Below are 27,456 nucleotides of genomic sequence, written 5' to 3' on the forward strand. Positions count from 1 at the left end.
GGCTATGGATTACATTTTTCGGGTCCAAGAGATGTGGAGAGCAGAAACGGGTACGCCCTGGTATCAATTGACATCTTTATTTTACTTCATTATAAAAAGAGGGCTACCAAAGGAAGTGCAGAAGGCGCTCGACAAGATAGCAGGTATTGAAGCAAAGGGATGGCCAGAAATTCAGAGCATAATAGTACATCATTGTAAACGAATTAAGGAGAGGGAGAAGGAGGTGGCGCAGAAAAGATTGGCAGACGAGGCGAAGTTAGTACAGACAAAGTTGGTGAAGGTTGCAGCAGCAGTAGCCGCGCTCCCACACAGCAGAGAGGGAGATGATGAGGAGGAGGGGCTGATAGCACTACAAGGAAGAGTGGCAACTAGTTGGGCGGGAACAGGACAGTGGCAGTGGAATGAGCAGGAGCAAGGCGGAGGTCCGCAGTGGCAAGAGTGGACCCCTCGAGGGGGACGAGGTGGGTACAGGGGCCGAAGAGGAGGTGGACCGGGGTACGGGGGAACGGGAGGAAACGGATGGCAGGGTCCTAGAGGTGCACAAGGAAGTTGCTGGAACTGCGGGCGGTGGGGGCATTACTCTAGAGAGTGTAGAAGCAGACCCAACAACGGGTTCCAGGAGGTAGAACAGTATGGCCATCCCCACCCGGGAAGCCCATATGGCCTTCCGATGGGACAACAGCAACTGAGAAACCCAGGCCAGGGTAATGCTGGCCAGCAACAGGGACCCCAGTACAGAGCACAGAACCACCCACAAAACAATGACAGCGTGCAATACACGCCAGGTAACCCTTTCGCAGTACATGTAAACGGGGCCCCCGCGCCAGCACCTTACAACGGTATGTCAGTGGTTTCCGGAAGTGTATTTAATGAAGGGGGGGCAATGAGACACCCCGCATAGGACAGCCCACAGAGAAAACTTGCGTGTCCAGTCCTATCCACCACCTACAGTGCAGCAGAGGAACCATTGGTAGGGGCGCAGATAGGAGACAAGCAATTCATATTCATGGTTGATTCGGGAGCGGAGAAATCATGTGTCAGAGAGGGCCGATTCCCGTTATCTAACAGGAAGTTAGAGACGCAGGGGTTCTCTGGGGCTGTAATTGAAGTTCCTTACACAGAAGCATTGGATGTAACAGTGGGGGGGTAAAACTGTAAAGGCACCCTTACTATACTATGAAAACTCACCAGTAAATTTATTAGGGAGGGACCTCCTGAGTAAACTTAACATGACCATATCATTCACCGAGAGAGGAATAGTGTGTTCTACACCCGGAATATGTCCCTTGCGTGCGATGCTGGTAGTGCACGCCTACATAACCACACAGGAAATACGAGGGCTGCCACAAGATGAGGAGATGTTCATTGCAGGGCTAAAAAGCTTGGCCCTCATAATTCCAGAGCTAAGAAGCATGGACTGGAGGATTCCAGCGGAATTCCTCTTCCGCCCCATAGTATGTCCCAACGCAGCACCAGGATCAGTGGTATCATTGGACTTGCACGCTGTACAAGTATCTGCGAAAAGGATCGCTGTGATTGGGGTGGACGGAGAAGGATGCGAGTGGCGCACAGTGCTGTGTACAAACGCCAACATCGCCCTACGAGAGGTAACAGATGAGGATCTCTTTTCTGACATAGAAGGGGATGGCGAGATAGTGATGGAAATAGCGGTGCCCTGTGACATTTTAATACAAGCCAGGGAGACCCCCGTCCAATTAATGACAGTGGTAGGAGCACCGCCGTCATTTTTTGATGACGACATGAGGTTCGTACCAAACAATTTATGGACAACAGGCCCCCATGATGTAGGGCTGTTGCACGGAGTAAACCTGTGGTAATAAAACTAAAGCAAGGAGCAATTTTACCCCGAGTTAAACAGTATCCATTGTCCCGTGAAGCTGAAGAAGGGATAAAAGAAACAATAAATGCACTACTAGCACAAGGGATAATAGTGCCTTCGAACTCCCCATGTAACACATGTATTTATCCAATCAAAAAAGCAAAAGGAGGGTCTTGGAGGATGATACAGGACTTACGACCCCTCAATGATGTAATTCAGAAGGAGTTCCCTCTAGTCCCGAACCCTGCATCGATACTATTGTCATGATCTCTGCTTCCAAAAGGTCAGGGTTTTCCCAACTCCCTTGGAAGCAGATCCATAACCCAGGTTCCGAGTGCCAACCAGTCCCAATTGGGACCTTTTGGACCCAGTGCTGGCGCCAGTGGCACCAGGCTCATAAATATGCCCAGTCCCAGCGCTGGAAGCGCCGGGCTCATAATGCTTGGGTGGACTTACCTGCAGCAGACCATGCTGCTTACTTGCCTGCCAGTTGAGTCTCTGATCCTCTTCTGTTTGGAACTACTTTTGCTGTTGGGTGGGGCAGGAGCCACTCACTAGATTCAGAACACTGGAACTCTTCTGGAAAGCAGGAACTCTTTTCTTAGGCGTGGCTGTGGAAGGAGACACCTAAGCACTACAGGAGGCTATTTAAACCACACCCGATGGATGAATCTTGCTTTGCGTTATTCTGCATCCTCAGCAGCAGAACGCTCATCGTGTCTTCTGCATCTGATCCTGGGCCTAAGGAAAAAGGCTTACCATTCTGAATCCAGTCTTCAGCAACACCTATAAAGACAAGAAAGAACAGGTTAGCATTACGGTCTTCAGTGACAGCTCTTCACTTACCTGGTCCATCGGCTGTCACCAACGCCTCGCGCTGCATTCCGGCATCTGAAAGACAAAGGCTTACCTACTCTTCGTGCGCTCCGGAGGTCTTCACACTGCATTCCGGCATCTGAAAGACAAAAGCTTACCAACTCTTCGCACGCTCCGGAGGCCTTCGGCGCTGCATCCCGCATCTGAAAGACAAAACAAGGTGCGTTTAAAGACATTGGGGAACTTTAATACTCACGTGCCATTACTCCTTTCCACATCTAACCCAGTGGGTATTCCGGCACCCTGCAGCCGCCCCGAACTTGTACCTGCAAAATAAAAAGACAGTTAGAGCGCATCGTGAAGCAGGCAACAAGCGCTTACTTACGTGCTTCCAGGCGCTTCTATTCATCACACGGGCTCCATCTTCAACTCACTTCAGCCCGCCATCTGCCATCGCCGGGACCCTGCAAAACAAGAGACATCATTACTAAAGACTTTAAAGACATTAGAATTACTCGAAACTTACCGTTCGTGCAGTAAACGACGGACAGCAGTCCTCTGAAGTCAAGAGGCCTGCTCCCCTTATCCAGTGAAGAAACTGGTTACAGCACCCTGCCTCGAGGCAGATGGAGAGCACGGCGTTCACTTACCTAAGGTGAGAGCGTTAACCTTTGGGGTTCTACAGGAGAAGAGAAAGGGAAGAAGAGAGAGACATTCAATAACCCAGTTCATTAATCCCACATTTTCTATCTGCAGACATCTTACCCTTCAAACCAGACATACAGTGCACAGAGGTCCAGCCCAAAGAGCCAGCCGTGTGTTACACATCACCTTTGAAGATACGGTATACGCCCAGTCAAGACCGGCGCCTCTACGGGAATCAGGTGAGCGTTACAGAACGCAAAGCCTACCACAAAACTCCCGTCCAGGCGCTATGGAAACCTCGGATACCGACCAGCTAGCCCAGTTACTTGGGGAACTAAGGGCAGAAGTGCATGCAGCCCGTCAGGAAACGAACGCTCTAAGAAGGGAACTGATTATTTCCAAGGAGCGAACAGATGATCTCGCTAGACAATTGCTACAGTCACAAGCCGGACAGACCCCGTTACCCGCATCTGGGGGAAATCTTCCTTCTACATCCTCTATGAATCCAGTGCAGATCAACCTACCTGGGAATGTACCTCTGGCTCCGCCCGAACGATTTTCTGGTGACCCAAAGAGGTTTGCAGTATTTATCAATCAGTGCCGGTTGCATTTCTTATGCCGGCCAGCAGCCTTTCCAACTGATCAAGCTAAAGTAGCTTTCGTGCTTTCGTACCTTAGTGGCAATGCGGCAGACTGGTCGATCCCTCTAGTAAATCAAGATGATCCGGTCCTCCATGATTTTCAAGCTTTTCAGCTCAGTATGGAAAAACTGTTCGCAAGACATTCACAGGGGCAGGCCTTGGACAATGAGCTTCTTTCGTTGCGACAAGGTAATCAAGACCTTTTGGCTTATATTGCGTCTTTCAACCGACTGATAGTGGAAACTCACTGGCCTGAGGACAAAAGGATTACGCTGTTTTATAGAGGTCTACGCGGAGAGCTCAAAGATGTGTTAGCCCAAGTAGTGAATCCCCCACAAGATTGTTCGGACTATATAGACTTAGTCGTTCAAATAGATCACAGACTGCAGAACAGGAAGGCCGATCGTTCCAAGTTTGATGCTCGAGTATTTTCCAAACCGCCAACTCCTTCCAAAGGAGTAGACTCCGGGGAACCCATGCAAAAAGGGGGTCTGAAAGGTCCTCTAACACAAAAGGAGCGGGAAAGGAGAAAACAGTTGCAATTATGCCTCTATTGCGGAAACTCAGGGCACTTTCTTCGAGACTGTCCGGTGAAACCTGCCAAGAAGGCAGTAGGAGCTGCAGTTACCAAAGTTACAAACTCTGAGCGGGGAAACGACCTCGCCCGACAAGAATAGAGGTCCTCTTGCCGAGCGTGAAAACCAGTTCCGTGACCTCGCATTTCGTGATACCTATGGTCCTCATTAGCCCTGATAATCCGGATCGATTACATGCAATTGAAGCTTACGTCGACAGCGGTGCCATCGGCAATTATGTGGATCATGAAATGGTTTTGAGGATGAATCTAACTCTTTGTCCCAAGGCTGTAAAGGACGTCATTACTACGGTGGATGGTACGGAGATAACCTCCGGGCCAGTAACGCATACCACTCAAGAAGTGACGCTAGTAAGTCAAGATGGACACCATGAGAAGATCGTGTTCGATGTGATCAAGGCCCCTCAGTTTCAGATTATTCTAGGAATACCTTGGTTAGAGAAACACAATCCTCTGATCGATTGGCGAGCAAGAACGGTCCAGTTTCCAGAATGTGTCTCTACTTGTTACCCTCCACCTGGTGTTGCACTGGCAGCAATTTCTTCAGAGACTCCCCAGTTACCTCCCGAATACCTAGAATACCAAGATGTTTTCCGGAAGGATCAGGCTAACTCTCTACCTCCTCATAGGTCTTATGACTGCCAGATCGACCTGATACCTGGATCTACTCCTCCTTGTAGTAGAATTTATGCCCTCACCGAGCCTGAGAACCTTCACCTTCGACAATACCTGGATCAATACCTGGCAAATGGGTTCATTCGTCCTTCCAAGTCCCCTGCTTCTTCAGCTTTGTTCTTCGTTCCAAAAAAGGAAGGAGACCTTAGAACTTGTATAGATTATCGCTCCCTGAACCAGATCACCGTTAAGAATAGATATCCGTTACCTTTGATCCCTGAACTCCTGGACCAAGTCAGAAAAGCATGCATATATACAAAGCTGGATCTTAGAGGAGCTTACCACTTGGTACGAGTAAAAGAGGGCGATGAATGGAAGACGGCCTTCCGCACCAAGTATGGGCTATTTGAATATCAGGTCATGCCCTTCGGACTTTGTAATGCCCCGGCCGCCTTTCAATATTTTATGAACGATGTCCTCAGAGAGCTCATAGATGTGTGTGTTGTTGTTTACATTGACGACATCCTCGTTTATTCTTCATCGGAATCTGAACATCGGAAACACGTGAAAATGGTCCTCGAAAGATTGCGTCAACACAAACTTTTCGCTAAGTTGGAAAAATGTGTTTTCAACGTGACTGAAGTTGAATTCTTGGGATTCATATTATCACCTGGCGGAGTGCGTATGGATTCAAAGAAGGTCGATGCAGTTCTCAAATGGCCATCACCATCCTCCGTAAAAGGTGTGCAAAGCATGTTAGGCTTCGCTAACTTTTACCGCAGGTTTATCCCCGAATTCTCTCGAATAGTCCAGCCCATCACTGCCTTGTTAAAGAAAAACAAACGTTTTGAATGGTCTACCGAGGCGGAACAAGCGTTCCAGAATTTGAAGACTAAATTTATCTCTGCACCAATCTTAAAACACCCTCGCCCCGAACTCCCCTACATCGTGGAAACTGATGCTTCAAGCCTTGCCATGGGGGCAGTTCTATCACAAAAGGACCCGGTAACCAATCAGTTGCATCCCGTGGCATTTTGGTCCCGCAAATTCTCGCCTCCTGAAATCAATTACACGATTACTGACAAGGAACTTCTGGCTATCAAGTCTGCCTTTAAGGCTTGGCGGCATTATCTGCTGGGGGCCCAACACACCGTTACTGTGATTACGGATCACCGAAACCTGCAATATTTGAAAACCGCAAAAGCCCAATCCTCTAGACAACTCCGTTGGGCATTATTCTTTGCCGAGTTTGACTTCATAATTACCTATCGACCTGGTACAAAAAACGGTAAAGCTGATGCCCTTTCTCGGATGGGAGTGGAAGAACACTTGATCAACCCTAAACCTGTACCAATCATTCCCGAACAAAGAATTCTGGGTGTAATCGCCACAGAATCCATAGAGGAAGTTAAGGATAAAGCCAGGCAACTTGTAACTCCAGCAGACATACAGAATTGGCATCTGCAGGGAAAGGACTTTGCAGTAAAGGACAACTTATTGTATTTCCAAGAACGATTATACCTACCCAGCACAGATTTACAGAAAAAAGTAATCTCTTGTTATCACGATTCTTTAATGGAAGGACATCCCGGTATAGCCAAGACCTCAGAAAAGATCAAGCGCTACTTCTGGTGGCCGTCTTGGAAAAAAGATATCAGAGACTTTATAATGTCCTGTGGAGTATGCGCCCAAAACAAGAGTCAAAAGGAAAGACCAGCAGGCCTCTTACGCCCTATTGACATCCCACCTCGCCCTTGGCATACGCTTTCTATGGACTTCATCACCGATCTACCTCCATGCTCCGGATACAATACGATTCTAGTAATCGTGGACTTATTCTCCAAGATGGCGCATTTCATTCCGCTCAAAGGCTTGCCAACAGCAGCAACTCTGGCCCGAGAATTTCTCGAAAACATCGTCCGACTGCACGGTTTTCCTTCAGTTCTAATTTCGGATCGAGGTAGTCAATTTATTTCTCATTTTTGGCGAAGTTGCTGTCGGTCGGCTCAAATTGATGTGAGACTATCGACCAGTCACCACCCTCAGACCGACGGACAAACCGAGAGGACCAATCAAACTCTGGAACAGTATTTACGCTGCATGCTGCAACAAACTGAAAAAACTTGGAAAGACATCCTTTGGATAGCCGAATATGCCTACAATAACTCTGTCCATTCGGGAACTGGGAAAACCCCGTTTTTTCTTTTGTACGGCAGTCACCCTCGAACCTCAGAGTTGGATCCCCTCCAAGATCTTGAAACACCAGCAGTAGACTACCTGCATTCTACAATCACCCAAGCCTTTAAGGAAGCTGTTTCTCACCTTCAAAGGGCTAAAGAACAATACAAGAAAGGAGCAGATCAACATCGGAAGGAAGCCCCTCAATATCAAGTAGGGGATCAAGTCTGGTTATCCACCAAATATCTACCTCTAAAAGGGCCACGCACATTCAACCCAAGATACCTTGGTCCCTATTCCATCACTACCATAGTAAACCCAGTAGCAGTCAAGTTGGACTTACCCCCGCACATGAAGATACATCCGGTCTTCCACGTCTCTCTATTAAAACCCGTGCAACCTCAAACCCGACTAACCAAATCTCCAAAACCTATCCTAGTTGATGGAGAACTCGAGTTTGAAGTCAAAAGCATTCTGGACTCCAAGATCTCCAAATCTAAATTATTCTACCTAATTGACTGGAAAGGCTACGGCCCCCAAGAGAGATCCTGGGAACCTGCTGAATATGTCCACGCTCCTCGCCTAATCAAAAGATTTCACCGAACATTTCCTGACAAGCCAAAACCCCTGGAGAAGCCCGGTTTGGGAGGGGCCTTGAGGGGGGGTACTGTCATGATCTCTGCTTCCAAAAGGTCAGGGTTTTCCCAACTCCCTTGGAAGCAGATCCATAACCCAGGTTCCGAGTGCCAACCAGTCCCAATTGGGACCTTTTGGACCCAGTCCTGGCGCCAGTGGCACCAGGCTCATAAATATGCCCAGTCCCAGCGCTGGAAGCGCCGGGCTCATAATGCTTGGGTGGACTTACCTGCAGCAGACCATGCTGCTTACTTGCCTGCCAGTTGAGTCTCTGATCCTCTTCTGTTTGGAACTACTTTTGCTGTTGGGTGGGGCAGGAGCCACTCCCTAGATTCAGAACACTGGAACTCTTCTGGAAAGCAGGAACTCTTTTCTTAGGCGTGGCTGTGGAAGGAGACACCTAAGCACTACAGGAGGCTATTTAAACCACACCCGATGGATGAATCTTGCTTTGCGTTATTCTGCATGCTCAGCAGCAGAACGCTCATCGTGTCTTCTGCATCTGATCCTGGGCCTAAGGAAAAAGGCTTACCATTCTGAATCCAGTCTTCAGCAACACCTATAAAGACAAGAAAGAACAGGTTAGCATTACGGTCTTCAGTGACAGCTCTTCACTTACCTGGTCCATCGGCTGTCACCAACGCCTCGCGCTGCATTCCGGCATCTGAAAGACAAAGGCTTACCTACTCTTCGTGCGCTCCGGAGGTCTTCACACTGCATTCCGGCATCTGAAAGACAAAAGCTTACCAACTCTTCGCACGCTCCGGAGGCCTTCGGCGCTGCATCCCGCATCTGAAAGACAAAACAAGGTGCGTTTAAAGACATTGGGGAACTTTAATACTCACGTGCCATTACTCCTTTCCACATCTAACCCAGTGGGTATTCCGGCACCCTGCAGCCGCCCCGAACTTGTACCTGCAAAATAAAAAGACAGTTAGAGCGCATCGTGAAGCAGGCAACAAGCGCTTACTTACGTGCTTCCAGGCGCTTCTATTCATCACACGGGCTCCATCTTCAACTCACTTCAGCCCGCCATCCGCCATCGCCGGAACCCTGCAAAACAAGAGACATCATTACTAAAGACTTTAAAGACATTAGAATTACTCGAAACTTACCGTTCGTGCAGTAAACGACGGACAGCAGTCCTCTGAAGTCAAGAGGCCTGCTCCCCTTATCCAGTGAAGAAACTGGTTACAGCACCCTGCCTCGAGGCAGATGGAGAGCACGGCGTTCACTTACCTAAGGTGAGAGCGTTAACCTTTGGGGTTCTACAGGAGAAGAGAAAGGGAAGAAGAGAGAGACATTCAATAACCCAGTTCATTAATCCCACATTTTCTATCTGCAGACATCTTACCCTTCAAACCAGACATACAGTGCACAGAGGTCCAGCCCAAAGAGCCAGCCGTGTGTTACACATCACCTTTGAAGATACGGTATACGCCCAGTCAAGATCGGCGCCTCTACGGGAATCAGGTGAGCGTTACAACTATGCAGCATCCCAAAAGCGGCATCACATTTCACAGTAGTAGACTTGAAAAACGCATTTTTCTCAATACCCCTAGCTGAAGAGAGTAGATACCTTACCGCCTTCACACTGGGGGGCAAGAGATATGAACACTGCAGATTACCACAGGGATACTGTGAGAGCCCGAGCATATTCAACCGCATATTGCACGATTATTCAGTATGTAGACGATCTATTAGTGTGTGCACAAGATGAAGCAATATGTAGAAAAGATTCAACAACGCTCCTAACTTTACTGGCCAACAAGGGATACAAGGTAGACAAGGAGAAGCTACAGTACTGCCTGACTGAGGTCTTATACCTGGGACAGCTCATATCAAAGGATGGAAAGAGAATAATTCCCGACAGGGTAGAAGCAATAAGATCAGTAGGAGCACCCACAACAGTGAAAGATATGCAGAAATTCCTGGGGATGTGCAACTATTGCCGAGCATGGATATTAGATTATGCAGCATACACGAGGCCCCTCCTACAAGCACTCAAGGAAGCACAACAGGAGAATGAAAAAATACAATGGTCAGAAGAAATGAGCGAATCATTTCAATCATTGAAAGCGCTAATTTCAAGCGCTCCAGTACTAGCAAACCCCGATTATGGACGCAAATTTTACCTATTCTCACACTGCAAGGAAACACTCATGACCGCAGTACTGACACAAAAAACATCCTTAGGACACAAGCCATTGGCTTACTATAGTGGTACTTTAGATGCCGTGATGCAGGGCCATTTCGCGTGCGAGCAATCACTCGCTGCAGCCGCGTTCGCGATTGAGAAAAGTGCCACAATAGTAATGGGTTGCCCTGTGACATTGTTTGTGGAACACTCATTATTTGCAATACTTGAGAGATCAAAAAGCACACTGACCACACAGCGGGCGACCGCCTACGAGATTATATTGTCCAGTGCCAATATCAATATAGTGAGATGCAAGACAGTGAACCCCGCCACATTCATTACAAAAGCGTGCACACTGGAAGACATGCAGAACCACGATTGCGCAACTTACACAGGAGAAAGAGGGGAGGACACAGTGGTGTGTGAGAACGCTCTAAGCGAGGGGGAAGTGTACTTTGTGGATGGGTCTGCATCAATCGACGTGGACACGGGAGAAAAACACGTTGGCATGGCAGTAGTTAGGTTAGAAGATAGTGAGTATGAAACACTAGTACAATACCGCCTCCCATCACATTACTCCGCACAGGCAGCAGAGCTGATTGCGCTCATAGAAGCACTGCATGCAGCAAAGGGTTGTGCAGTGACAATATACACAGACTCAGCCTACATGACGACGACAGTACATGGAGGGCTAGCAAGATGGGGGCGTAGGGGATTTAGACGGGCAGACGGAACGCCAGTACAGCATGCAGAATTGTTGAAAGAGCTAATTGAGGCCCTACAAAACCCTACTGCAGTAGCAATAGTAAAGTGCCAAGCACATACATCCAACACAGATGTTGTGTCTTTGGGGAACGCGGCAGCGGACGCTGCCGCCAAGGAGGCTTCCTATTTTCAGAAATATGACACAGGTGAGTACATACTTAAGCACAAAAGAAACGAAGAGCCCCCAGAAGGATACAACATGATGCCCATATCACAAATACTAGAATTGCAGGAAGGAGCTAGTGCAGAGGAAAAATTGATGTGGACAAAAAGGGGGTGCAGCAAGTCGGGAACAGACCTGCTGTGGCGGCAAAATAACTCAGGCAAAGTGGTAATGCCAATACAGTTACTAGAAATTGCATTTCAACAGTTACACTTCCCTGCACATAACACCAAGCAGCACATCGCAGCAGAAATACAGGAAGAATGTTTCGTGCCCTGTCTCCAAGAGCATGTGTCTCGGTTGGCAATGGAATGTACAACATGCCAAATATACAATTCAGGAATGACATTACGTACTCTCCGGGGAACAATTCCTAAACCCATTGGCCCATTCAGAGAGCTGCATATAGATTATGCAGACATGGGGGAAAGGTGTAATGGCGCGCGGTACATGATCGTGGTTGTGTGCCCATTTTCAAGGTGGGTGGAAGCAGGACCCTGTGCGCAACCTGATGCCAAAAGCACCGCCAAGTTCCTAGTAAGGGAAGTGTTCCCGCGCTGGGGAATTTGTGACGTGATTCGCTCAGACAACGGCAGCCATTTTGTAAATGAGCTTTTCAAGGAAGTCACTACATTATTGGGAATAAAACATAAATTATGTTCAATTTATCATCCTCAAAGTAATGGCGTAGTGGAAAAGATGAACGGACTGTTAAAGGGCAGGTTATCAAAACTGTGCTTTTCATTAAAGAAGAATTGGATTTACTGTCTACCCCTTGCGCTATTTGAATTGAGAAATCAGCCAAGCAAAGACCACCATTTGTCCCCGCACGAAATAGTGACTGGGAGACGAATGAACACAGCACACTCTCCACTGCGCGAACACTCAGATGCTCACAGAAGCGCCGCGATATTGGGAGATGAGTTCACAGATTATTTAAGGAAATTGACAAGGGCAGCGCGCGTGATATCAAAGCAACTGTCCCCACCCTTCACTAGAGAAGAGGGTAACGTCACAGAGTCCGTCACGGAGCCAGAGCAACAGCTACAGCTGATGCCAGGCGACTCAATTTATGTCAGAAGCTTTGTGCGTCGGTGGAACGCACCACGATTCCATGGCCCATATGAAGTAATATTTTGCACGCCCACGGCAGTGAAGGTGAAGGGCTTGAGGTACTGGGTACACTTGACCGATGTACGTAAAGCATATAGCAATGTACAAGAGGAGGTAGATGAGGAGGCACAGACAACAGCAAACGATGCAACTGAACAGAATGACTGAATATGAACTTGTGTGTGTATATTGGTACTAGATTTGAATGGGAGAATAACTGATAAGGATACTATCAAAAAAAAAAATGTGTGAAGTCTTCTCTTTACATCTTGTTGATTTGTATATACTTAATGAAATGACCAATTATGGACTGTATATACCCTTGTCTGTGAATACCCCTCCCCACATCCCCAACCGCCTCCATTTCCCGTCAAATATATATATTGGCACTGATGGTGCTAGCAAAACGTTAACATGCATGTACTTAATGCACTTTTATATCTCAAACAGGAGCTTCCATGGCATCTAACGGGCAGCCTGCAACGGATAGAATTAGTAGAATGAGAGAATTAGTACATGAAAGATGTAGATATTCGTATGAGTGTGGATTATCTGTATGCATCACATTGTTTTTTATGCTAATGTTTGGTCTGGTTACATATTGGTTTGTAGCGTTCATCTCTATCGAGATGAACGAGGGGGGAGGGATTAACAGCACTACTGGGCCCAATATAACTACATGGGCCAATACAAGGGAAGGTGATTTTTTGAAATGGGACGGAACTAAACTTGTATGGGGGTATCATACCACACCATCCAGTGCTGTCATCGTACAAAGAAAGAAGCCACAAGGTGGAATGCAGAACAACACAGTGTCTCCACCAGGGGTATCTAATTACAATGCCCACAGTTTAAATGACCGAAACCCGTCTGCCATATCGTGGTTGTATAACACCCCCACCAGCCAGCCTGCCCCCATACTAAACAACTACCTGCCAGATAACGTCAAGAAGGAAGAGGAAAAGCTGCTAGCAATACACGAAATATTATATGATGCATGGGCCAAGGGGGGCGGGAATGAGAAAGGGGGGTCTAGTTTGTCCCTTGCCCAGGGAGTTGGGAAGTACATGAGGAACAAGAACAACAGACGGAAGAGGGAAGCAGGGAGGAGGAAGTATGATGAGTACTATGGGCTAGGTCTAGATAAGATGGAGGACCCACGACACCCCCACCAAACAAATAAGTGGTATGCAGATATGAGTGCCACAGCTAAACAAACAACAAACGAGAGCTGTTATGTTTGTTCCCTCATCCCTCACGCATCAGGTACACCCAAAGTACTGTTACCCAAAGAGTTGCCAATTATAGATGCCCAATGTCTCCTTCATCTCACGTTATGCAGAATTAAGAACACCTTCCAGGCACATAAAGTGACTTTTCAAATGCTGCAGAACGAGAAAACGTGCTACCCGAAACCGGCAGGGGTGGTATGTCTGAAAGAACCATTTTTTGTAATTGAAGGGACACTTTTTTCTGATAACAAGCGGAAGGATGAAGAAGTAGTGTGCAAAGCGGAAGCACTGAGAGGTGTGGCACCGGAGAAATTGCAGTGGATAGAAGAAACATGTACACCAGTATGGAAGGAACACATTTCAAAACTAACTTGGGTAACTGCAATCGAAAAACCTTTCAAACTACAGAGCGAAATGGACTATGAACTATATTTTAAAGGAGAAGGAAGAACCTCCATGGGAACAAACAAGAGCTGTAACAAGACCCTCACCATCCCAGATCTAAGAAAAGGGACTGCGGCCCTTATGGACACGTACTGGGTATGCGGCAACCAGGCATACCTACACCTCCCCCCGTCATGGAGTGGCAGCTGCTCAATGGCCATTCTGCACTCAGCCCTAATGGTGATACCCGAAAGCCACATCGATGGGAGCAAAAGGACACAGGAACGCATGCAGCAAAGTGTGGCTCAACCAACTGCAGAATCACAAATGTATGTCCTGGCTTCCGGAAGCAAGGGAGAGGTGCTGACCCGTAACAGACGCGCATCAAATTATATCTCAAAGGCATCATCAGAACTATTGGCTCAGATCCCAGACAGATATCGATTATTCAGCTCAGCAGAAACATTCTTTGCCTCCCTCATCTCAAGTGTCCAAGCAAGGGCAAACGCAAAATGGCTCCAGATAACCCGCTGGGAATTGATTCAGCTGGCAAACGACACTGAAGAAGGGTTCAATATAATAAAAGTGGAACTAAGAGCTTTACGACTGATGACCATGCAAAACAGGTATGTCCTGGACCTGTTGACGGCGGTGTTTGCCGAAAAATAGGAAGTGCCTGTTGCACTTTCGTACCTTCCGAAGACGCAGAGAACGGCTCCCTATCCCATGTGATTGAAGCAGTCCACAACCTAGGAGAAAAAATGAAAATGGAAGGTGGAGCCGAAAACAGTACCTGGTTCGATAACATCTTCTCCTGGGTCCCCTCATGGCTTGGAATAACTGAAATTTTTGATGCCAGCTGTGGTGTTCCTCCTTTTAATTTTTTGCCTGTGCCAGGTGGGTCTTCGAGTTTGTGCTAATGCAGTACCAAATGGTGCAATGATGATGGTGACAGTGGGCAACTCACAAGGTACAATGAAAACGATGCAAGAAGCACAAGTACAAACAGGGATAGATAACACACCCAGGTACCAACTGGTGCCTATATACCACGATAAGGATATTGTAGATAAGTTATGGCACACCACCATCAAAGAGCCCCGTATACTAGAATGGTACGAGGAAGTTTGGGTAGATTTAGAAGGAGACGGTGGATGCATATACCTAACGTGTACTCCAGATGAATACGCCAGGAGAGGTGAGAGCTTAAGGGGGGTGTGCAGAGCATGGATGCCCATCAAAGGAACTCCTGCATGGGATGAGGCAGTGATGGACGAAGCAGAATGTAGAAGGATAGAGGATTTAAAGAATTCGTTACTTAAGTAACGAAAGGGGGGAAATGTAGGGGAGGATTGGTCCAAGAGACCCCCCTCGCCTGCGTTTTCTCCCCAGGTGAGGGCAATGGCTCATTGGGCGTCCCCTCATGCCACCCGGGCCCAGGTGGTGGAGGGTTCACCCGCTGGAGACATTGCCCACACGTATTGATTGCCCAACACATATTGACTGCCCACATGTATTAAAATTTCGCTAGGCCCAGAAACCATTTTATTTGGTAAAGATGGTGTGAGCTTGGCGCACTGTAGCGCGGCCCCCACCCTTGGAGAATCTCAGTCATCCCTGTCGCCGCAGCACCCTGGCAGATCCGCTGCGAGCACGTTCCCACGAACAAGACGGACATGAGCTAGCGTAATACACTAACATTGTATCAGTTCACCTCCCGCAGTGTATCATCACTCCCAGCATGACCCGGCCAGCAGGCCTGGGAAATGAAAAGAACAGTAAAACGGTCATCAGATGGCAGACAGTCTTTATATATTAATGTCAAGACCACTCGCAAAGTATGCTTTCTTCCACAAAAACCCTGTATATTACAAAAGCCTGTAAAATGTATAAACCTAAGAAAGCATGCTTCCATGATATAAGCGATGGCGAGCCCACACCATTGCAGTTAGGTGCTAAAAACAAAGGAACGCACCAGGGATCTATTTGTCACGTGTATCACTGGGAAACTTACACTCTATGGGCTTGCGCCATAACTGAACTAATGCTGCTAGAGGACACAAGAAGATGAATGTAACCATACAGAGGGCTTATGTGAAGGATGCACGAGAAGGCGTTTGTCATGTGTGCATGTCTAGGCCCCACAGGTGCCACCACCGTCACGAACAGTGGCGGGTTATTTTCTGTGTACTCCACCAATTCTAATTCTACCTCACTTACTGCAAATATATATATATACATATATAACCAAGTACTGTAGTTGTTAAAACATAATGTATGAATAAGGTGCTCAGACTGGATATAATCGAAACGTATCCAGCAAAGTTTAAATGCATGTTTTGTATTAATTTGAATGAGTATTATAGAGTGTTCAAATGTTTGTGATGTCGTTACCCAAAACCGGCACCACACGAGGGAGATACCTTTGTGAAATACGGGCAAGGCCATTCCCCCTCCCACCCTGCGAAGACTGCCAAGGCATGAGAACAAAGACCGCGCCGCACTGCTTTACCTCCCCCAACCAGACTGGAGCCGCTTCAAAGAGTTGTAATCCCCTCTGTAGCACCCAAGGCCGCGGCCCGCCACCTGCATTATTTACAGCTCAGCAGTAAACCTCTGCCTGAACACACGCGCCCCCTTGTAAACCCCACAACCTACCGGACCATCTTAGACTTATGGCCCTGTGCAATCAGGACACCCAACACGTTGACAACACACAGAGGAACATCCATAACAACTTCTAACAAGGCAGAAAGACTTGTACCGCCCGTCCCAGGCTCTGAAGCATAGCCCCTCGACCTATGGCCCGGTCAACAGGACACTGGTAACCATGTCCTGACGTATTACCTCCAGACCCCTCACAAGGTACATTCCTCCTGTGTTGCATTAACCTGTAAAATAACCTATTGGAAGATTTACTAAAGAGAATAACACTGTAATGACCGAATGACTGCGGTGTGCATGGCCGAGGGCAAATAAGTCAGGAAAGGCATTCATCTCTGCCACAGGCCGCATTGGCACACCAACACCGCCCGGATGAACTCAAGCCGACCTGCCAGGCCAAGCCCAACCCACGAGGCTGACCAGTGACGTCTTCCAGCCAAGACCAACCACGCCGCAGCAGCACCTATAGTTAGTCGTCGCCACCCAATCCCATTAAACTTGTGCCCCCTATAGTGTGTAGGTTCTTATGACGTTTTTTGTAAATATATACGCCTGTCTTTGCTATTGTCAGGCAGAGCGCTCTCGGAGGTTGCAGAGTTCTTTGCATGCCCTATTCTGATTGATAAACTCCCATTTACTCTCACCCGCACTCTGTCTTGGCCTTATTCCCATCTTGGGAGAGTCCTTCATTGTCTCTCATTGCGGGGAGGATCGTGCTGGTTGGGGACGCTTGCCTTCACAGATCACGAGTAGCAGTAAGGTGGTAAATCCCCATTGGGTCCATTGAACTCAGTGGGGTTTTTCAGCGCTATTAGCGTCGGTGCAATTAGCGCTGCGCTAATAGCGCCGAAAGCGGACGGAAAGTGGAGATTTTTGACTCCAGCAAAAAGCTGGAGGTAAAACTCCAACTCGTGATTGGGCTAACCCTTAAATGCGGCGGTAATCACATTACCGCCGCATTTAAGTGCTACCGCCCAGCTCGTGATGAGGCTCTTAGAAATGCTAGTACATTACCCGCCATCTACCCAAGATGCCGATGGATAGGGTACTGGGACTTTTGTAGTGGTACTATGTATGTCAGGAAGCCTCATATTTTTGTAAGTCTCTAATTTCTACAATTAGGGAAGATATCATGTTCTTTAATAGGGCCATATCCTCCAACATAATGTGCCATTTGTACTCATTAGTCGCATTATGCATGGATCTGTACATAACAAAGCTGGGTTTAGGGGAAATGTAGTGTTAGTGAAACCGTACGTCTCGAGTGAGTGCTGCCCCTTCTTTTGTATTAAATGCAGTGCTTGCACTTGCGTTAGTGATGTTGTCGCTGTTAATCCCAGCTAAACCACACTTTCCTCCGCTCTGTTCAAAGGAAGAAAACTATTGGATGTGGATATTGTACATACCACTTCTTGATTCACCAAAGGTGTCCCAAGATGGACTGAGCTAGTGCTTTGTGAACTTAAAGGAGGGTTCATACTTGAACATTTGCACAAGCTCACCCTGGAAATAGAGATGGTATCATCACAACAGGGCTGAACAGCTGGCATTGATGTCACCCCAGGAGCACTATGCTCATTTCATTTTCTTTAAGTAAATGGATCAGGTCAGGTACATTGTAACATTTCCCCCCTTCCTGGTCTTTTTTTTTGTTGTCTCACAATTACAAACGTTGCGAGCTGATCCACTGTTTCTTTATCAGTATTACGGCGTGGGACATCTGGTCCCTTACACCCAGGATAGAACAGGGTACCATTGGACCAGAAATCAGTGTTGGTGATGGAGGATTCTGCAAGGCTCCTTTAACAGGAGGCCTGTTTGCACAACAGTGGGACATTAAAGTCAACCTACATGGGGTATGGCCTCAGAACAAAAACAAAGATTATTTTCTAAACATGAAAATATAATAAACGATATCTGACAGAAGTGTTAGATACAAAGTTGGCAAAGGACTTGATGAAAATTCCCAGGACCCACACAGACATCTAATAATGGTGTGAAAGCATAGGCAAAGCTGAGAAGATCTACTGTGTTAAAGCAGGTATATACCAAGGCACATGAGAATGATGGTTATTACATGCCTCAATGTCCCTGTACCAGTTTAATAGTCGATAGAAGCAGAGATATGTCAAGTTTGAAAAATGTTGGGAAAATATTTTGGCGTTACCTTAATCTTTGAAAATAAATGTATTTCATGGTTCTTCAGTTTAATAGTGTCTTCAAGTATTTTCTTTTTATTCTTAAGATCTATAAAGAAACAAAAAGACATTACACTGAAATATATTCTAGGGAATGAATGCTGTATGCATTTGCAGTTTGGGAATTTTGGGCATGATAGGAATGTTGTATGCACGCCTAGCACATACAAGGAAAAGCATAAAACATACACATACAATTTAAATCATCCAGTCACTGAATTAAAAGGAACAAAGGGGAAAAAAGAAAAAGAGGTGGAAAGAAGGACCAGAAAGAGGCCAACCCACAATAAAGTAACTACAAATATGGACAGAAAACTGGGACTGGGTCTCTTTCCGTGGTACATGGCAAATAGATTAATGTTTTCCAGGATGTGGTAGTCGCAATGACCCGTTTTGAACTTTTCGCAATTTGCTTCACCAAATGCTCCACAGAATTATAATTCTTATTTTCTAATTTAGAGTCCTTTTAACCTCTAACTTGAATTCTACTCTAAATGAAAGGAGATCTTTGCAGCCCCAAGGTGCTCGGTTAAAGAGGGCAAAGGATTTACTCTTTTCCAAGGTTGAGCCGTCGCAGCAACCAATTTCAGTCTTCTTACACTAAGCTTGGTATATTTTCCACTCCCATCAATTAGAAGGGACAGCAAAGGGCCATCATGCTAGTCAATAAAACTTCCATTGAATCTCAATTTCCATGTCTGTGTGAGTGTAAATAGAATTAGTTAGTCATTGAATAATTGTGCTTGTTCTAGAGACATCATTATAATGCACAGGCCTGTAGATGCTTCTAACTGGCTGAAGGGCATATTTAGGCTTGCTATGGCAGCGTCAAGGTGCAAGATGGGAAGCGACCCACCCTAATACTCTCCAGTTTAGTCAATATACTGCCTCTCTTAAACATGCTACTCAAAGTTGTCTTTCTTTCAAAAGCTTTATTGAGATTTTGGACACCCAAAGAGAAACATAATGCAATCGTGTTTTATGCTCATTTACCACCTGCCCCATCTCCCTCATGGACACAGTATATTATCCTAGAGAACAGTTATTACATTTGCACGGCTAAGAGCAACAATTTTTATTAATGTATTTATTTATTGCGAATTGGTTTTCACAAGGAAAACCTTACACAAATGTTATCCCCATAGAAATTATTATAAAACGAAGTTCAAGATGTTACATATTACATTTCCTAAATGCAAGATAAGAACAAAAGAACATTTAGTTCATTTTTTACATCAATTCAATATGTACAATTCATGTACATCTTTCGCAACTCATTGACATTTAATTGCTTATCCTTAAAAATCATGTGTATAAATCGAGTAGCAACCAATGGAAGTGATAACGTAATACCAGATAAAATCCTAGCCCAAAATATATCTCCAGCCCTTCCTCACAGGTCCTGTCTAAAGCTGTCTCTTATCTGCAATAGGCATAGAGAATGTAGAAGCACATTTTTAAGGGATTAATTGTCTCTAATTTCGCACGGCCAACATAATCTACTTGCTCTTTCAATTCCTACCCTGGGTCCAAGAACTTCTAAGGTGGCGTACAAATGTAAGTGCGGTTTCATGAAGCTGTGCCCCCATAACCGATTTTGGGATTTCAAAAGATATCCCAGTAAAACGCCTAATCCCCTTTCTTCAATGAATTTCTGGTCAATCATTCTGAGCACACCATTCTCCTACCTAGTTTGTATCCTATCAGCTAGAAAGAATTTTCTTTTTGCCTTGTTTGGGAAGCGGACAACACCCAAAACCTGACAAGTCAAACAAATTAATAGGCACATGCTTATACCGGGCAGGTAAGACTTTTGTGCTCTTCTTTCATATACAATAAAAATGGCTCCTAGATTTTCATGGATCTCTTTTCTGTGCGTGTAATATATGATGTGAGTCTTTCTTTTGCTAGAATATGCCATACTTTATCAAACCATAAAGCAATGGAGGGAGCGCTTTCCTGCAGGAGAGAATAACCAATTTCACTGCCAAAAGCAAGTGGATGACCAATGCCTCTTCCCTGAAAATAACAGGCTAAATCCATATAAACATCCGAGCAACCGATTGTTTGATAAACAAGCAATATTTCTCTGACCATTCATGCACACTTTCTGCAACAAGCCTAGTTTGATCCATTTGGTAATATAGATGTAGGTTGGAGAAAGACAAGTTCCTGTCAATGCAAACCATATCTACCTCTTGACACAGGGTGCCTCTACCAGCCCATATATATATTTCAGGATCATGGCCTCCCATTCCTTGATAGTTGCCTTTGGGTGAGGGATCTCACTGGAAGGTTTAGAGCTATTTAAAATATTCTTTTTATTAACTGTAATTATAATAAGGCTTGGGTAGTTGGCTTCTTAGAGATGGTCCAGCCATGAGGCTAAGCAAATCCCCAGATAGTGCATGTTTTTTTTGCTCATAAAAATGACTGGGCCTTTAATCTCCTTTTTCTTCCCTCAAAACAGAAACATTGAAAATGTCCAATTGTAAATGGTTTATCTTGAATCATGTGTGAGGAGTCCGAAATGCGAGACAGACACAAAGGTATAGTTTTCTCAATGTTTGCCATTAATTAAATGAAAACGGGTAAGATAAACGACTATCTTTCCCTAGCCTAACAAGAATGTCCCAACCTATAGGGATCTTCCCTCCAATCGGATAGGAATTCACGTTCCTTGCCTGATTCTTCCTGACTTGACGAGGATTCCTTACTTCGTCCCTTCTTCTTTTTCTTAGTGGGCTTAATTTTTTTAAAGAGATACGGCCTGTCTCTGGGGTTATCCACTAGGTCTGCTGAAGAAATCAGTGGGCCCTTCTCCGAGACAGTGTAGGGGAGGAGTGGTCCAAAAGACCCCCCCCTTGCCTACATCCCCTCCCAAGGTGAGGGCCATGACTCATTGGGCGTCCCCTCAGACCACCCGGGCCCAGGTGGTGGAGGGTTCACCTGCTGAAGACATTGCCCACACGTATTGAATTTAGCTAGGCCCAGAAACCATTTTGTCTATCAAAGATGGTGTGAGCTCAGCGCACTGTAGCGCGGCCCCCACCCTCGGAGAGTTTCAATTATCCCTGTGGCCGCAGCTCCCTGGCAGATCCGCTGTGAGCCCGTTCCCACGAACAAGACGGACATGAGCTAGCATAAGATACTAACACTGTAACATTTCATCGTCCACAGTGTATCACTGCTCCCAGCATGACCCGGTGAGCGAGGCCTGGGTGATGGGGAGAACTGTAGAATGGTCATCCGATGAAAGCAGAAAAATACCCAAATACGAATGTCAAAACTACTTGTAATACGTGTATCCTTTCCATAAAACTACTTCTACTAAAGAAACCTGTAAAATTGTGTAATTAGTGTAAGAAACGCATGTTCACATGACACCAGCAATGAAGGACCCACACCCCTGCAGGGGTGTGCAAATGATAAAAAGCATTCCGGGGGATTATTCTCTATATGTATCATTGAAAATCGTACACCCCGCAGTCCCGCGCCATAACTGTACTAATGCTGCTAGAGTGCAGGGGAGGACGAATGTATCTATACATAAGGCTCGTGTGAAAAGACGCGGGCAAATGCGCCAGTCATGTGTACATATCTACAGCCCTTATATGCCATTACCGCCGCGTACAATGGCGGGTCTCGTTCTCTATGCTCCACCAACCACACTACTACCTCACGTAATGCAAACATATATGCATATTACTAAATGCTGTAGTTGTTAAAACATAATGTACTAGTAAGGTGCTCAGACTGGCTATATTTGAGAGACATGTAGTGAGTTGAAATGTATGTTTTCAAGTGATCCAAATGAGTATTATAAGAATGTTCAAATGTTTATGATGTTCTCACCAAAAGTCGGCAACACACGAGAAAAATACCTATGTGAATATGTGCAAGGCCATTTCCCCCCCCCCTGCTAAATCTGCCAAATAAGAGAGCTAAGGCCTGCGCCACGCTGCTCCACCTCCCCCAACTAGGCTGGAGCCGCTTCAAAGACTTGTAGCCCCCCCCCCCCCTCTACAGCACCCAAGGCCACGGCCTGCCACCTGCATTATTTACAGCCCAGCAGTAAACCTCCGCTTGAATACACAAATCCAAGGCGCCCCCTCGTAAACCCCACAACCCCCCGGAACACCTCAGACTTATGACCCGGTGCAACGAAGACACCCAATACTGTGGCAACACACAACAGCCCATTCATAATAACTTCTAACGAGACAGAAAGTCATGTACGGCCCGTCCCATGCCCGGAGACTTAGCCCCACGACCTATGGTACCGGTCAAACAGGACACTGGTAACCGTGCACGGATAAATCACCATCAAACCCCTCACAAGGTGCATTCCTCCTGTGTTGCATTAACCTGTAGAATAACCTATTGATAGATTTACTAAAGAAGATAACATTGCAATGACTGAATGACTGCGGTGTGCATGGCATAGGGCAAATAAGTCAGGAAAAGACATTCATCTCTGACACTGGCCACAATGGCACAACAACACCGCCCGGATGAACTCAGCTGACCTGCCAGGCCCAGCCCAAACCACGAGGCTGACCAGTGACGTCCTCCAGCCAAGGCCAACCACATCGCAGCAGCACCTATAGTTAGTCATCACCACCCAATCCCATTGAACTTGTGCCCCTTATAGTATGTAGGTACTGATGACGTTTTTTGTAAATATATACGCCTGTCTTTACTATTGTCAGACAGAGCGCTCTCGGAGTTTGCAGAGTTCTTTGCATGCCCTATTCTGATTGATAAACTCCCATTTAAGCTCACCCGCACTCTGTCTTGGCTTTATTCCCGACTTGGGAGAGTCCGTCATTGTCTCTCCTTGCGGGGAGGATCGTGCTGGCTGGGGACGCTTGCCTTCAGTGGTGACCCCCGAAAGCGTGATTATTATTATTATTATTTTTTCCCGACCTAACATTACCGTCCCCTTTTGGCACGAGAATCTCCGGTCGAAAAGGGATACACACGGTGCGCCGGCTCCGGGAGGCTGCCCGCCAACGGCGACCGGTACACTAAGAAGTGCGCACTCAATAGAGAGAGGGTACGGGATCCCGGTTGAAAAATCCCCTTTGAGTACCGCTCTCCGGAGCCGGGGCTGACTGTTGAGCGGGCGGCAACACTGCCTGGACGGACTCAGTTTCGGAGACTATCGGTTCAAGACGGGCACGTGAGTATTGAGTGCGAGCGATCGTAAAGGGAGTGGAGGAAGAAATTTAGGACAGAGAACGAAGAGGGGTAGAAAAGGGGGGGGGTACGCAGATCTACTAAGGATCATCCTAAACTTTCTTTGCTTTTTCTTTGCATATGGCCATTAGGATTAAGAGGTGAATAAGAGATAAAAGTGACGGGAACCTAGCTCCGAAAGGGGGTGGAAGGCGGCGCCGCATAGTGCTATCTTGACTAGTACTGGGAATATATGAAGAAGTGGATAATAAGATAAAAGTGTCTGGCAAAGGGGGACACGGAGAATATATTAGTGACTGCTATTTCTTCTTTCTATTCTTTTCTTTAGGGTTGGGGGGAAAATAAAAGTGAGATCAGTACAAAACGTTAGGAAGAAAAGTAAGAGAGAGAGAGTCCTACTAGAAGAGGGAAGAGCAGACCAATATATATATATATATATGCGCATCCATATATCTGAATAAGACGGACAGGGACAGCCGGCTAGGGAGGAAAGGGAGGGCAGCTTGAATTGTGAATAGAGTGTTACAGAGAGGTGTGTGCACCTCGTATGCGTCAGAAGACAATTTGGTGCTGTGGGTGTGTAAAATGGTTATAAATGTATAGTAATTGAATGGTCATGGTAAGTGTGGCCGGATAAAGCTTCTTGAAGACAAAAATGACAAGGTGAAGTGAGTGTGTACCTTTTTGATTTCCGGGTTAATATTGTCAAAATCACTGATGGTTTGCTCTTGTATGTGCCCCCCCCCCCCAAAGAGAATAGAATAGAGACTGTGTACAGCCAGTTTTGTATTGCGCAGGCAGGGGGAAGAGCACAAAGGAGCCCATTATTGAATGTGAAGTAGAAGACGAAACCCATATTGGTAATAGGTTTACATTGTAATTGTGGACACACAGAGACACACAAGTACTAGGAAAACACAAAGATGGGGGCCGAAACACCCTTATCACATATCTGTAAGAACCTACCAGGGTACGCGGAGCGAATTAAGAAATATCATGACCAATGGATAACAGAGATGAAAGGAGAGGGGTTACCCCAGATATGGCCCGAGGGGGGGTCATTTGATAAAAGTGTTCTGGATATGGTGGCCACATGCATTTGTTTGAAATACAAGGGGAAGCAGTTGCACAATAGGAGGGAAATATTAGATCTCTGGAGGTTATTTGAAGAGATACCACCGCCTAAAGCACCAGCATCAAATCCTGACCTACCATCCACCACTGACAATCCACTGATGATACAGAAAGATGCTAAAGAATCGTCAAATGTAGAGCCACAAATAGAGGTAATAAGATTGTACCCGATATTAAACAAGCCTGTGCCCGCAGAAGGGTACAGTGACCCCACTTATGTCCCTCCCCTGACAACTACTACACCCCACCGGCCAACGGCACCCCGCCATATGAAAGTACAAGGGAGCGAGCCCAGGCATGTACACAAAGGGTGGACATATAAAAGCTAACAGATGATTTACAATCAAGACTCTCAATAGCGAAAGATGAGCTCGCAAGGATAAAAGACATATGTGAACAAACAGCACTTAATGCAGCAAGATCAGGGCGCACGTCTAGAGCGCCGAGTGAGAATAGAACACTTGAAGACAGGTGGAAAAAAGGTGAGATACTGTTCAGAATTGAGGAAGAACCGACACGAATAATCGAAGTAGGGACATGAGAGGGAGGTATTGATAATGAATAAAGGCCTATAGGGGACAGAGAGGAACTACTATGTGATATAAGGGACGATTTAGAAGAAAGCGGCAGGTTGAGCATGGTAATGGGAGGGGGAAGTGAAGGGGTGGATGGTACATGTTCAATGAGAACACTGGATGATGAGTGGACGGGGCGATTAACGAACAGGGTGGGGAAAATGGCATCACTGGGAACCTCAGCAGCCAAAACGGGTGTAGATGCAACGACAAAAGGAAGGCTACAGCTCCCATTGATACATAGGGGAGGAGGGAGGCCGAATTATATCCCATGGGCTCAGATGGATAAAGCCAATTTATTAAAGCTATTGCCCCCGTTATCGGGAGGGGCAAGTAAGTGGATATACGCCTTTGAGAAACACACTGCTGGGGTACCCCTAGCAATAGGAGATGTGAAGAGCTTGCTTGTATCAGCAGTGGGGGATCAGGCTGATAGAGTATGGGTCAAGGCCGGTTTCCCAGGAGTAACATTAGACTGCGACCGCCATGACGGGGCCTCCTTTAACACAGTGCGTGCAAGGGTGTGGGATGCCTTGCGAGAAACGTTTCCAGATACGCCAGACTTACAGTCAGTAATGCAGTGTACAATGAATGACGGGGAGGAGGCTATGGATTACATTTTTCGGGTCCAAGAGATGTGGAGAGCAGAAACGGGCACGCCCTGGTATCAATCGACATCTTTATTTTACTTCATTATAAAAAGAGGGCTCCCAAAGGAAGTGCAAAAGGCGCTCGACAAGATAGCAGGTATTGAAGCGAAGGGATGGCCTGAGATTCAGAGCATAATAGTACACCATTGTAAGCGAATAAAGGAAAGGGAGAAGGAGGTGGCGCAGAAGAGATTGGCAGACGAAGCAAAACTAGTGCAGACAAAGTTGGTGAAGGTCGCAGCGGCTGAAGCCGCACTCCCCCACAGCAGGGAGGCAGATGAGGAGGAGGAGGGGCTGGTAGCAATACAAGGTAGGATGGCAACTAATTGGGCTGGAGCAGGACAGCGGCAGTGGAACGAGCAGGAGCAAGGCGGAGGTCCGCAGTGGCAAGAGTGGACCCCTCGAGGGGGACGAGGTGGGTACAGGGGCCGAAGAGGAGGTGGACCGGGGTACGGGGGAATGGGAGGAAATGGATGGCAGGGCCCTAGAGGTGCACAAGGGAGTTGCTGGAACTGCGGAAGATGGGGGCATTACTCTAGGGAGTGCAGAGCCAGACCCAACAACGGGTTCCAAGAGGTAGAACAGTATGGCCATCCCCACCCGGGGAGCCCATATGGTCTTCCAATGGGACAACAACAACCGAGAAACCCAGGCCAAGGTAATAATGAGCAACAACAGGGGCACCAGTATAGAACACAGAACCACCCACAAAACAATGACAACATGCAGTACACGCCAGGCAACCCTTTTGCGACAACAGCAAACGGGGCCCCCGCACCAGCACCTTACAACGGCGTGTTAGTAGTTTCAGGAAGTGTCTTTAATGAAGGGGGTGCGATGAGACACCCCGCATAGGACAGCCCACAGAGAACACTTGCGTGTCCAGTTCTATCTACCACCTACGATGCAGCAGAGGAACCATTGGTAGGGGCGCAGATAGGAGACAAGCAGTTCATATTCATGGTGGATTCGGGAGCGGAGAAATCATGTATCAGGGAGGGCCGGTTCCCGTTATCTAACCGGAAGTTAGAGACGCAGGGGTTCTCTGGGGCTGTAATTGAAGTTCCTTACACAGAAGCATTGGACGTAACAGTGGGGGGTAAGACTGTAAAGACACCCTTACTGTATTATGAACACTCACCAATAAATTTATTAGGGAGGGATCTCCTGAGTAAACTCAACATGACCATATCATTCACTGAGAGAGGTATAGTGTGTTCAACACCTGGAATATGCCCATTGCGTGCAATGTTGGTAGTACAAGCCCACA

At 46.7% G+C, this 27,456-nt stretch overlaps 1 protein-coding gene across 1 annotated transcript in view; it reads right to left on the reverse strand.

The window, feature by feature from the left end:
- Nucleotides 1–27,456, reverse strand: part of CCDC175 (coiled-coil domain containing 175) — an 814,258-nt gene that overhangs the window by 193,851 nt on the left and 592,951 nt on the right. The window contains exon 15 of the mRNA XM_069638898.1: nucleotides 18,595–18,674. Coding sequence (XP_069494999.1) covers nucleotides 18,595–18,674 — 80 coding nt within the window. The remainder of the gene's footprint in view (nucleotides 1–18,594; nucleotides 18,675–27,456) is intronic.

The sequence above is a fragment of the Ambystoma mexicanum genome, chromosome 14 (genome assembly GCF_040938575.1).
Source record: "Ambystoma mexicanum isolate Mex_15411 chromosome 14, UKY_AmexF1_1, whole genome shotgun sequence".
Lineage (NCBI taxonomy): Eukaryota > Metazoa > Chordata > Amphibia > Caudata > Ambystomatidae > Ambystoma > Ambystoma mexicanum.